Consider the following 13928-nt stretch of genomic DNA (forward strand, 5'->3'; position numbering starts at 1 on the left):
ACTGTATTGCTATTTATTCCATTCCAATGAGAACAACTGAAAACTTTGCTTTCGAAGCTAATTCCTTTATTCCTGCAGGGCCTTGAGAGAGCCTACGGTTGTGTTGCAATGTTGTCAGCCATCAACTGATGAGCACTGTGCAGGATACTAAGTGACTCGCTCCATCTCCAGGCTTGCCCCTTGAAAATATTTGCATACATTCTCATACCCTGGCTCACTGGCAATACCAATAATGTTTTCCCAAAGCACTTTGCTAAAGTAAACAAATTCTGATGCTACACATCAAATTACATCCATGGTGATGCGTCGATGTGGCTGTCAAGATGCATGTTGAGATCTAAATTAGTAATCACACCCTTGTGAGTGACTTTTGGAATAAGTAGTTTGTTGGATTCATAAGGAAGAACCTAGACCCCACTAAATCACAGATAGAGCTTTCCTCTTTCTTCTTCCTCCCCTCATTCCACCATAGCCCTTTTCAAATCAAATTATTTCCTATAAAAGTAGAAGAGAGGGAAATTGATGAGTAACGAATCAAAATAAAAGGCACTATCAGTATATTTATGAAGGAAAATCCAACTCCATGCATACATTTTGGTGTGCATTTTATTTTTTACTGGAATCATATCCATATGAAGGAAAATTGCCAAAGTATCCTTTACTTTTTTGAAAGGTAGGCCCTTGCCTTGCTGTGTCAGAGGAAGGCGAAACTAAGCCAGTAATGCTGGAGACGTCCCTCTTTGCATATGCACACTGACAGGAGAGGAGCTGTCTAGAAAATGCCTTTTGATTGATGAACAGGGGAGGATCTACACACACGTTAAATACAAATGGAAACACATCAGCACACGCAAGTCATTAGCCTGGTCCTCTGGCATCCACTGGCATGCATCTTTTCCAAAGGATCTATTATTCAATGGTGTTAGCACTGGTCTTGTTATACCTCTTATCAGCAGATACTTTTTTATTCCAGAATGGAAAACAAATTAAGAATTAAATACATCCAATATTGATGCTTCTTGTCCATAAGTCACCAATAAGAATGAATTTAATTGTAATACATTTATTTTCGTGTGATTCTTAATAAAACACTTTCAAAACATTCTGTACATTTCAAGCCACTCAGAACTGCATTTCATTCTATAAATGTGGTTGGGATGAGGTGCCAAGATGTCTCTGTACAAAGATGTACAATATGTACAGTCACTATAAGTGCAAGCTGTGCAAAGCAGTCTAGAACACTAATTCATGCCAAGGCTTGGAAAACATTTTAACATGTAAGACTAAAGCTTGAAACTGCATTGTGTTTTTTTTTTTTCCTGGGCAGATGATTACTTTATAAACAGGTATATGTATATGTCATATAGAAAGAATAGTTTGACTCCTCAGCTCAGTCAGCACCATGCAGCTGACTAGATACATTACAGGGCTGCTGTCCTAGGCCTCTCCAGGGTGCCGTTTTGCCACACTCAACAGTTATCTCATCACTGAGCTGCTGTCGCTGCCTTTGACTGAACCACAGCAACACTAGGAGATTTAAATTTGGGGAGATAAAGGCCAAACTTGTTTTCAATGCCAGCAAAAGTGGCTGTGGCGAGTCTGTATCCACCGATGTGATCCGGACTAGCAGGAGGAAGGTCTGCGATGCGTGACTTAGGTGTTGGTTCTGAGCCAGAGGGTTTGCTGTTGACAGGAGAAAGCAAATGGTTAGCGTGCTCAAGACTCTTGAGGATGGCATACAACTGAACATTTCGGTCTGGCCCATGGGTCACAAAGAGTGTTGTTTGTTCAACTACTTCCTTGTCATCTACGCTGCATTAGTTATGGTTTATAAGGGTTTTGACAACAACATGTTCACATATTTGATTTAGAAGACAAATGGCCTAAATTTCAATGGATATATATATACCCCACAGAAAAGAAAGATGAGAAGAAAATACACTTAAATATTAACACTCTCTGAGAAGTAGGATTATGAATGATTTCCTTTCATGCTTTCCTGCTTTCCAAATTTTCTGCACCAAGCATAAATTAATCAAAAAGTTTACATTTTTATTTTGACAACTTAAAAAGCTACCTTTTAAAAGACTCATGAAGGTTATTACTAAAATTATTTAAAGAGAAATAGATATAATTCTTACGTTTACAAAGTGAAAGTATAGAAAAGCCTAGAATTCTAAGATTGCTGTTCTTTCTTTCTTTGTGTAAGTCCCTCTACTTGGTTGAACAGCTAATTCCCAACCTGGCCTTTGAGCAGGAAAGCGGTTTTTAGGTTTATGACATAAAAGACTCAGATGCATGGTTTGATCTGATAATTGCTTGCTTTGGGTATAACCTTTCCCACCCAGCAAATTCAACAAGTAATTTCTCTTCTCTTTCAGTGCAAGCTTCAAGTACTAAGCGTCAAAAACCCAATTTCTGGCCTAAGTCTCACCAGTGATTATGTCCACAGGCATAACCTCTCTTTGAACCTTTGTTTTATTTGTAACAAATTAGCTCTAAGAACATCTATACCTATTCTAATAATTATGATGAATAATGAAGTCTCAGAGGTGTAAAAGGGCTTGACTGAGTCTTTGAAAGAAAGTTCACAAAAGTGTTACTAAAGGACCTAAATCTCTGAAGCTCAGTATTTGCTTACACTAAAAAAGATAACTATTCACATGACGTTTTAATTTGCTGCCTCCCTAAACTTTCCCCAAGTAGCTGATTAATACTGTGTACGATGTCACTCTGTCAAGGTCTTTCTCCCCTAACCCTGAGCTTCTCAAGCCCAATGATTTAAATGTATTGGTCCTGTTCTATCAATTCTCTGTTCTATCACTTTTTAAGCGTTCCAAAAAATCCTTTGTAGGCCGAACAAAGGATTGGGTTCGGTTTGGGTGCCGTCTTTATAAAGGAGTCAAACAGCTGCACTTACAGGCCTCCAAAATCAATGTAAAACCACCGCTGGAGAAGTTCATAGGTGACCAAGGTAACACCAAACTGAGGAGAGGATCGAAACACGCGAGCTGAAAAAAAGAGACAGGAGTAGGGGGCACTTAACGCCGGGGTGACCGTGGCAAAGACGACCAGTGAGTAAGGCGAGTAGGACGCTAATTCCGTGTGGCCCCAGACTCTACCTGCAGTCCCCTTCCAAAAAGCTGAGGGCCCTTCTTCCCGGAGTATCTTCCTGAAACAGTCGATGACACCACTGTATGTCGTCTGGCCAGCACGGGCAGCCACTTGCAGTCTTGTCTTGATGACATCAGCAGGGGTCACCAGAGAAGCAGCAGGCACACCTTTCAGGAGAAAGCCACGTTTAATTCATCCAAAGTACCTCCTAAAGGACAGAAATACTGCTAACGTCTAACAATACAATTAGCAACTTTAACTGCTTTAATTCAAAGCTTCTTGAATAGATGCCTGGGCACTAATGGAAAAAGGATATAAATGCCTATTAGCTGCTTCAGTGTGGCCAAGGTGAAATTCTTTTTTTCTTTCTGAATTGGGAAAATCACTACACTGCATGATCCCAAAGAACTGTGTGTGTGTGTGGGGGAGGTGTGTGTGGAAATGCAGCAATATTAATAGGACCATTCCCAAGTGTTCCCCCTTTGGGTTTCAATTTTTTACCTCCTTTTTTTTTTTCTTAAATAAGATACGAGTACTTTCATGTAAAATAAGAAATGAAGAAAATGTCAATTGAATGAGTTGCTAAATGTATCTGACATCAGACTCGTGTTTTTTGCTGATTCTTGTCACCTTGCTGTGAGAGGTGAATATCAATACTCATATCCACTCACCTGTTTGAGGGGCTAACTTAAGAGTTGACTGTGACTCCTTTCAGACATGCCTGTATGACAGAAGTCATTACAACAGGAGCAGAGGAGGCCAGGCAACCAGTTAAGGAACAATAGGGGGGCTGATCATGGAAAGGCCTTATCATCCATCCCCTGTGCCCAAGCTCCCTGGGATCATGTTGAGATTAATCAGCAGGACACACAAGATAGATATCACAACCATACCTTTTACTTATAAAACAAAACAGAGAACAAAGGAGCAATATCGGGGGAAGAGATACAATTTGGACTGAATATCACTGGATCATCACTAGGTGGATAGAGCTGGTGGACTTATGGCGGCTTTGTCAGGAAAGGATGCAAACGACCTCTCCTCCGCACAGCCCTGCACCTTACTTGTGAAATTAGGTAAACTGCCTGTCTTTGGAATGCTCTGAAATTCTGAGTATTCTCAGTGCCTGCCAGCAAAGCTTTACGAGTAAAAATCAGACATATTGATCTCTCATTCTAAAAACTGACTTCAAATTTCTGTGGGCAAGAAGTTTGTGCTGACGGTTCCACGGAATATTTACTTGGTTCCATCAAGCACTGGCAAAATGCCTGTCCACAATTAGGCTGTTCTTTGGCTGTGTTTTTGCTGTTGATTGGAAAGATCAGAGAAAAGACTTGAGAGAAAATCTACTGGCCCCATTTAAAACTGGGAGACTATGGTGAATCCCAGAAAGGGGCTGGATGAGCACTCAGCGTTCAGGCTGAGCAGGTAGCTCTGCTGGCTTTCAAATGCGCATGCACTTAACTGAAGTTACAAATGCCAGAGGACGAGGGATTTGCTGAACCTCAAATAAGGGCTCCAACCTCCCTGGGAGAGTTTCTTAATCATCACAAGTCATTCCCTGTCATCATGGGCGAGAACAACATGGTCCACCCCGACGCCCTGAGAACCAAGGGCTCCTGCCACAGAACACACTTCAGTGCTCAGGCTGTCCTGCCGCGTTTAGCCTGGGCGCCACAGCAGATGGAACCCGGTGCGAGCTCCACAGGCCATGAGCCCAGGCAGAGCTACGTGATCACCTGGGGACAATGTTTGGGTTCATTTCACCCTTCATGTTTCTATCCCTGACCAGCTATATGGAGAGCAAACACGCCCTTTCCGTTTTCTGTCATTCCCTAGTGCTGATGCTGCCAAGGACCCCTGCTCTTCCCTTTCTATCCCAAGTCAGCTCCTTCACAACTCTACACCCCTGCGATCAGAAAGAAGCATCTTAGTACCTTCCTGCACTTTTTTAGGCTTCTCTTTCAGATGAAATCTCTTTTGTGCCTAATTTGGTCTCTTAGACCAGATGAAGGTTTTCATTTGTTCTACTGACATTTACTGATTGACATTTATCCCAATATTACTGTGCTGGCCACAGAGAAGGCAAGGATGAACAGAATGAAACCCTTGCCCTCAAGGAGCTCCCAGCCTAGTACAGAGGGCAAAACGTGCAAACAACCATTAATAAAGGACAGAAAGTGTTGAGGGACAGAGAAGAGCTGCCAGTCAAGTACAGGATGGTTTGCTGAAGAAGTACTGCTTACTTAGATCTAAGGACCATGGCAGAAGGAACAGGGCCAGACAGCTTCATGAAAAAAGCACAGTTCTGAGCCACATCAGCCAGATTCCAATAACAGAGATAGAAAGTGAGGGCACGTTAGACCTGTGCATCAGCATGAGGTACAACAAAGAAACTGATTTAATGATGAACTTTTCCACCTTGATGCTTAGCTTGGCTGCGCCCAAGGTTTCATGGGCACAGAAGGCTAAGAAACACGTGATGAAAAGCCCAATTTAGATGGGCAGATCTAATTTGGCTCTGAGTTGCTAAGCTGCATTAAGCTGTTTATCCACATTATGCAAATGTAATTAACTCTCATCAGAATTACAGCACATCCCACAAAAGAGAAAAAGCGATCATATTTAAACTAAGTCAGAAACAAACAAGAACCCTTCCAGAAATAAAGGGGAAAAGTTCACAGAGAGTCTGTACTTTTTGAAGAGAATAAAGGGAGGATTCTTTGGTTTAAAAAGAAAAATTGTAGTTACCTGCCATGGCTCCAGCTGCAAGGAGATTGAGACCTCCCACGTGTCCATTTTCATCAGCCAGAAGTATTTTGCAATGAGCATAAACAGGAAAATAGATTGCAGAGAAGGGAATGTCTCGGAGGAAACATGCTTTGGCACCCTGTCACACAGTGAGGAAATAAGTGCAAAACAGTTGTGTAAATGGTACGAATGCCGAGGAACCCAGGGTGACAAGGCTGAGGTGTCCCTCAAATAGCATTGGGACTCATGTGGAAGGGCAAAGGGGAGAAGTGGGACATAGGGAAATATAGATGGCTAAAAGCTTAAGAAAGGATGGTGGATCCTTGAGCCCAAGTTAGTTAACTGGGCAATGATTTTATTCTGACAAAAATTTTCTGGCATTTCCAGTATAGAGTCAGTTTTTAAGGTTAATGAAAATTCAATTCTCAAACCTCTAAGCTGCTTGTTCTGTTGTGCTTTGATGGGCATGTGTGTGGGATGAAGGGGACAGATTTGGAAACCCCATATTAATAGCTTGATTCCAAAGCAATCAGCAAAGGCAGCCCCCAAAACTAACAAATTGCCAAATGAATCAACATCAGCTACAGCCCCTGACATGCCAGGTAAGAACTTATAAGTAGTGGCAGTGGAAAAGGCAGGGGGAAAAAGAAACCACCAATCTTCCGCATGTCCTAAAAAGACAGTACAGGGGAAACCCAGATAAAATATTTTAGCAAGCGGTTTCCATGGGAGTAGAGAACCACCCAGGAACAGCTTGTCTCAGTCAGTGGCTGAGGTCAAAATGAACACCTTCCTCAGCTTGGTCAGTAACCCACACTATTCTACTGCCCGGGGCTTTACCTCGTCAGGCAAATACTTGATCTTTGGCTCTTGTTTCCCTAATGGTCTTTTTAAAAGACAAACTCAAACGTTCAAAAAAAAAAAAAAAAAAAACCCTCCAGAATTTTCTGAAAGACATACAGAGAGAAACAATATTAAATTCAGTCTCAAAGGGAATTCCAAAAAAAAGATGGAAATTGGCAGTGGAAGGGAGGGAATGGACAAAACTCTCTGAAGACAGGCATCATTGGTTTACTGGTCTCCTAAGAGCCTGGTAGCTGTGTGATTCTAATCTAGAGAATTTCTAATTTTTAATTTGCTGCTACAAAAGTCAATTTACACATTTCTACAGTGATGGATCTATAAATAAATCAGATGCTGTGAAAACACAGTTGTCTATAGCAGCTAAATTTACGTATTCCCCCGTTATATAAGGCAAACGAATGGAAAGAAATATTCTCCCTTGTTTAAGAAAAATAATAGCTTCTGCTCCATTACATCTGATCTGTAATGATGGGAGTAAGTATACCTGCAGGGAAGGAATCCGTTGACTGGCATTTTGCTAAAGTACAGTACACTGGGTTTTTTTGTTGTTGTTGTTGTTGTTTAATGGAATTCATTATTGACAAATCCCTCCACTTAACTTCTTAAAAACCTGAATCCTGCTAAACTCCACTACTGTTTCACTCTGGTCAAATTATTAAGACAAAGAGAAGTTCCTACTGGGAAGATATCAATAGAGATAACTCAGACTCAAAATAAACAAGACTATTTTGAAGTCCTAAACCAGCCCAAAGAGAACACCAAAGAAACTTTTCCCAAACCTGCCATCAAATAAAAGCCTGTAAGCCTGAAGCCAGCAGGTCTGCAGTGCTGGCCTCCCTGCCGACGGCTTCATAAAAGCCTGAAGATGACAACAGGAGAGCATGTCTGTATATCCCACTGCCTCTAATAGAAGTGTTCTGATTTTTCCTTGTCTGATTGTCTACTCCAGGGACTACCCTGCTGGATAAGCTCGATTTTCCATTTTGGGGGTGAGGGGGGCAGGATAAGTCTGGTTTACACATTCTTTCACATTTCTATTGAGTACATTACAACCTCTCTACTGAGATGATAACCCAGGGGAATCTACCTACCTTATACAGACCAAAAAGTCCCAGGTCTCGGAGCACATTCAGGGCACTGACTCTGGGTCCTGTAGTGATCTCTCCAGCTACCTGCAGGCGAATCTTTACTATCTCCAATGGGTTGGTAAAGATGACCTGAGAGCCACCAGCCTGCAGGCAAAGGAGATACAGAAGCAGATTTCCAAATCAGAGCATGACTGCCAGTGAAACCAAGAAAAACCAAGAAAAGTACCTCCCTCTTCATGGGGGAAATGACAGTCCGACACTTTGGCCAGTGCAGGAGGGGTTCAGAGGGATGGTCCTAAACTGCTCAAGCTAATCTATGTCTCGGTTTGTTTCTACTTGAACTGTCAAGAGTGTTTCTCAGGCCAGTCTTTCCAGGGCCAATCCAGCCATATCCAAAATGGCAAAACTAATAAACTCATTTGGAAAACGAAAGTGAAGCCAGATGTGGCAGTGGGGAGCTACCAGTGAAAGGGAAAGAGATGCTTGGTGTCTTTTACGAGCCAGAGCTAAAATCCAGATCTACAATGGTTTCTTTCCTCTTCTTAGCAAGCGTTCGCTTAAGCTCAGCCACCTGCTTCTGCTTCGTTGGGTTGTAGAACAATTAACACAACTTTGTGTCACAGAGGTACCTTAAGTCTGAGGGGAAAGCCTCCTCTGGTTCAAATTCTAAAATGTATTATCTTGTGCAAAACTGAGACAGCTACACAGCTAACATCCCCACAAAAGGAGAGAATTTAGACAATTTCAGTATCATTTCAAGTCAAAACCAGAAAAGCTCTTTAAAGCAGAGCTGGGGAGTGGAACACCCAGTTACCGCCAGTATGGCATGGCCAAACCAAAGCCAACACTCTCCAGTGGTGACTGACAGAAAGTTGAATTTAGATAATGACAGGGTATTTGCATCTGAAATCCATTACCTAGTAAAGGGGAAAAAAAGAATGTTTACCAAACTCTTTTGGTTTCTGTAAGAAAGAAATAATGAGCGCACGAGTGTGTGTATATGAGGATATATAAAAATGAATAAATTTTTTAAAACATACATATATATGTCCATTCGTGAAGTGAAAAAAATCTCATTTGCACCTCATCCTCTCACCTGTATCTATTTATATTATGTAATCGTGGCAATATCCATATAATCATAATTTAATATATAACTTCGCTGTAATAGCATGTCACGTGTGAAGCAGGAAACGTGTAATTCCACAGGTATAAGAAGACTACAAACAAACTCACGTGGAGAATCCAAAGCCACTTCGATACTCTACCTTCACCCACATTCCTGTTCATTTTTCTAAAATCCCCAGCCCTCCCAGACCTCCTTCCAAGAGGCAGCAACAAGTCCCAGCCCATTCTCCTAACAGGCCTGGGGCTCTACACCCCCAACTACTTCTGTTCCAACCCTGACCCTTCCCTCTCGTATCAACATCCACAGCTGCCAACACTGACACAAGATTCCTTTCCTCTTCGTGGGAAGCTTATTGTCCTGGATTCCCCAGGGCCCTAATCCCTTTTTTGTCCACCAAGCTCAGGGAGGGGTGCAGCAATTTGCTGTCTCTCCCTGGGTTTCCCGCAACTCCCAGCTCACACAGTCCAGACGCCTGGCACACAGGTCCCGTGACGACTGACCCAATTTTACATGTTGATTTGCCTGTGTTTCTTTCTCTTTTAATCTGTTGCACTGCAGGCAGGAGGAAGCATTTCAATGTTTCAATCTAAGCAAACAATACTTTCAAAAGGATTGCTGGGTGAAAATTATGTTAAAATGATAATCCAAGTAATTGCTCCCGTGGCTAGTATTAAAGACCAAACCAATTGAAAAAGTTTGCTACTTCCTTGAAATCTCTTGTTTAAATAATGGTTGCAAAGACTATCTTTGGGAAAAAGCGCTTTATGTTCTAAACTAAAGCAGATTAAAAATAATAATAGAACCACAGATTTTGATTATAATCCTCAAAATTTGCCACCACCAGACAATGTCGACCCCTGGGTGCCATGTGTTAAATGTGGACATTATGTTTAAATAAATATAAAGTTCTTTCGTTTTTTTTAACCATTAGTAAATTGTAATGTCCCACAGAGCAGGAGTACTCCTACCAGCATCCACCCCACCCCCTCCCCTCACGGACCTTTTCAAAAATAATTCCCGGTTTATTGAGATTTGTATTCTTTTAACAACTCTTCAAATTTTTTTTCTGAGTGTACATGTAACAGGCTTTCTATTAAAATAGCACAATTAAGAGAAGGAAATGACTGTATTTTAAAAAACAAACCCATTAACGGTAGTAAGCTTTGAAGATCTGTTATCCAGAACTCATATTAAGTCCCAACAATGCATTGCACATAACCTCAAAACTAAATTGATGTGCATTTATATATATATACGTATTATACACACACACATATACATATATATAAAATCTGACAAGCAAGCATGTAAACTATGAAACAGTGACACTATAGCAAGGCACATATCTATGAGTGTGTTTCATATCTACGTATTCTACTACATTTCAAGGAGGAAAACTAGCAATCGCATAGTCTATATATGCTTTCAAAGTCAATGCACATTTTTAAAACCTTATAGTAGACCTAGGAATGTGTAGGCAAATACTATCCGGAAATACTGAATAATTTTAGAAAAAAATAAAGATGGCTATTTGTCTTAAACTTTGAATATTTTATAACACTTAAAGGAAAACATACATGACCAACATGCATTACTATCCCTTTTTAAACTCTGAGGTTGACCACTATGTCATACATAGTAAACTGGGGATTGGGGAAGGGACGATAAAATCTACAATTAATTCAGTCACTCTGCTAAGAAATCTAGCAACATAGAACAAGGATTACGATATTATCACATCCTTAACTGTTTCCCCTCTGAGAAACAAATACAAGAAAATATCATTTCTCCTCCATTTTAAGACTCTATTGATTATGAATGATTACTATTAATTTAACAACAGCTTTTCACCAGAAAAAAAAAATGCTGCTTACAGTCAATATAATCATTGAATATACAGAATTTCAGAAGTGTGAAATTATGAAATAAAAATATAGTAACATTCAATGAAAAAAAAGGACTTTTGTTTTTATAAATGTGCTAATGTTTGCTATCTTTTTAAAGCAACAAAATTAAGCAAAAAATAAATAAATGCCCAATAAGAAAATAGTTAAGTAGAAATTATATGCTCTTAATCAGGCAATAAGATTAGGTAATAAAATCATGCCAGTGACACAAATAGAACATAAAATACTAGGTACCCATTGATCACAAATATGTCAAAATTTACCTAAGATTATCAAAATCAGAATGGCTTAGAGATGAAAACATTGGTTGCTTCCTGAAAAAAGAGATAAATAGCTGGGACAAAGAATTTTCAAAGCACACTCCATTGTACCTTTTTAATTCTGAATCAAATAAATGTATTAACTACTCAAAAACAAAGACTAACCAAAGGAAAACACTCCCAAAAAACATGAAACAGAACTGGTCTAATAGCTTCTCTTATAGACTAGCTTCTCTCTCACACATTCTTCCTCATGGTAAATTTGGTAATTTACATACTTTAAATACATTGTTAAAAACTAGTTAACACTAGTTAGTCATCTGTGGATCTAAACTTTAAAAAAAGCTTACCTACATACATACATATATATATATATATATATATATATATATATATATATATATATATATATATATATATATATATATATATATATATATATATGTATATATGTATATATATATATATATATATATGAGAACATCAAAAAACCTAACCGAATATAGCTAGTGATCTGAAATAATAGACACCAAAACATATAAAATTTCAATTACATCATGATGATAGACAGCTACATAGTCTTAAATGGATACTGCCTAATTTGACATCTTGCTGCTGCTTATACCATTCTATATAATACTTTGTGAATTTTTTCACTCACCAAATCACCGAATTAGCTTTTAACCTTCTAATTGCTAAATTTCCCCCTTCAAAATTGCTGCTTATATTTTTTAGTAGAGACAAGCATTAATACTTAAACTGACTTAGATGTTTTTACTTTTTAGTATTAAGCTGTCATTTCTTTGTTTAGAATTGAATTACAAATGACACAATAGAGGGAACAAATCTCATTTTAAATGAGGGTTACCTATATACAACAGAAAAGAATGTAAAAACTTCCATTTACTCTTATATCACATAATTTTTTTTAATGAGAATATAAACCAACTAAAGCTGACAGCAAACATTAGGAGGAAAAGTATGTAATATTGAGAGGTCACCATGCCCCTGATGTGGCTGAAGGCAAAGGGCTGCACAAAGGATTCGGCCTATCCGACCTCCGGCCCTCACAAGCCTACGCCAGAGGCAGGGTCCACAAAGAAGCTGGTGGCCCAGCCTTGCCTGTGCCAAGTCCCCTATTTACTTCTTTCTTTGATCTGTTTGTTGTCTCTTATAGTTTGCAACTGTTTCCCTCCAACTACAAAATGTCCAATCTGAACAATTCATTACAAAGTCTTTCTACACAGAGACTGATGAAAATCTAACCTCAATGTAAGGCCACACCAGCTCCTTGAACAGATGTACAAAATATGTGCATTTAAAATAATCAGAAAACTAATAAAAGTCACAGAATCAGTTGTCACTAGGACTGATTCACGGGGAACAGGAACAGTGACTCTGTATCACATGCACCATCAACTAGACATTCTTAGACTTTTATAAAGCAATAGGAAATGCTATGGTTCTTTCTGAAATAATAGAGAGCAGTTTAAAAGGAATAAACTATAATTTGCTCATTGCTGAGTGATGATATATGCCAGGGTGTTAGGATATGAAGAGATAAAACTATATCCCTAACTAGGGTAAAGGAAGAGTCAAAATTCCTGTGCACCTATCATGAGCCACTTTGACATACATATATATGGACTTTTAACTTGTGTGCATACGTATGTGTGCCCATATAAGTATGCAAGCATATAGTTGGGTCCACAATAATTCCTGGGGATGGGAGCTGCAGAAACTATTTCCAAACAACCCTTCAGATATGTGCGAGCTCAGCTTGCTGAGGATGACACAGCATAGGGAGCTGGCCAGCTACAGATCTTGGCTCCCAGGATTAGTAAAAGCTCCAACTAACAAGTGGGCCTCTTGCTGCATCTACTATGGGTATGTCTGTGTGTACACGTGCATGTATATATAGGCTGAAGGGAGAAAGCATGAGAACCTGGAAGGATTCTCGATTTGGAAAGCTGTTGACCTATATTGTCGTTACCTCTGTAACCTTGGACAGGTCTTAACCTTTCCATTTTCTAATATGACGATAGGGATCCCAACAACTGCTTTATCTACTTTACGGAGCTGTTGTGCACTAACTAATGTGAGAGCACCATGCAGACAGAAAGCAAGATATCAAGGGGAGGGACGTGTTCTCCAGGAGGTATGTTCACACAAGGCTAAGGAAACACCTGCAACACAATGGGATTATGTTGGCCCTTTGCTGAGCAATAAATACATTTTGAGTTCATACTTCTATCCATTCATAAGTATACAGTTTCTGAAAGAGGTACTGTGATCAGTTAGGCAAGTGCTCTAATTAGAATTAACAACACACAAACAAGTACTTACCAGAAAGATGTTTAGAAAATAGAGATAAGTCAGTCCATTTAGACTTTTAAACTTTCTGCTCTGCTGACTTGAAAAGACATTATATTTTTTCCCACTTAACTTTGTGGATATGTCTAACAACCACAGACACCATTAAGCTATTTTAGAGTCAAGTCATACACTGGGAAAAATATTCATAACTGGCAAAAGACTGTCTCCATAATGTATAAAGAACTCATAAAAGTCAATAATAAAATATATGAATAACCTAATAAAAAATAGGCAGAAGATTTGAAAATATACTTCACAAAAAAAATACATGAACAGCCAATAAACACATGAAAGGATGCTCATCTTTAGGATTCAGGGAAATGTAAATTAAAACCACAACAAGGTATCATTTCACACCAATTAGAATGACTAAAATTAAAAAAAAGACTAAGACTATGAAACATTGGAGAGGATGTGGAGTAATCAGAATACTTGTACA

The 13928-nt window shown here is 39.3% G+C and overlaps 1 protein-coding gene across 2 annotated transcripts in view; it reads right to left on the reverse strand.

The window, feature by feature from the left end:
• Positions 1-588: 588 nt before the first annotated feature.
• SLC25A12 (solute carrier family 25 member 12) overlaps positions 589-13928 on the reverse strand; it is a 75735-nt gene continuing 62395 nt past the window's right edge. For both annotated transcript variants that reach the window (XM_039855934.1, XM_039855935.1), the window contains 5 exons: positions 7821-7961; positions 5866-6004; positions 3123-3281; positions 2921-3011; positions 589-1683 (listed from right to left, as the gene is read on the reverse strand). In XM_039855934.1, the coding sequence (XP_039711868.1) occupies positions 1485-1683; positions 2921-3011; positions 3123-3281; positions 5866-6004; positions 7821-7961 (729 nt within the window). In that variant the 3' untranslated portion in view covers positions 589-1484. The remainder of the gene's footprint in view (positions 1684-2920; positions 3012-3122; positions 3282-5865; positions 6005-7820; positions 7962-13928) is intronic.

Source organism: Pteropus medius, unplaced genomic scaffold (genome assembly GCF_902729225.1).
Source record: "Pteropus medius unplaced genomic scaffold, Ma_sr-lr_union100, whole genome shotgun sequence".
In the NCBI taxonomy this organism is placed as follows: Eukaryota; Metazoa; Chordata; class Mammalia; order Chiroptera; family Pteropodidae; genus Pteropus; species Pteropus medius.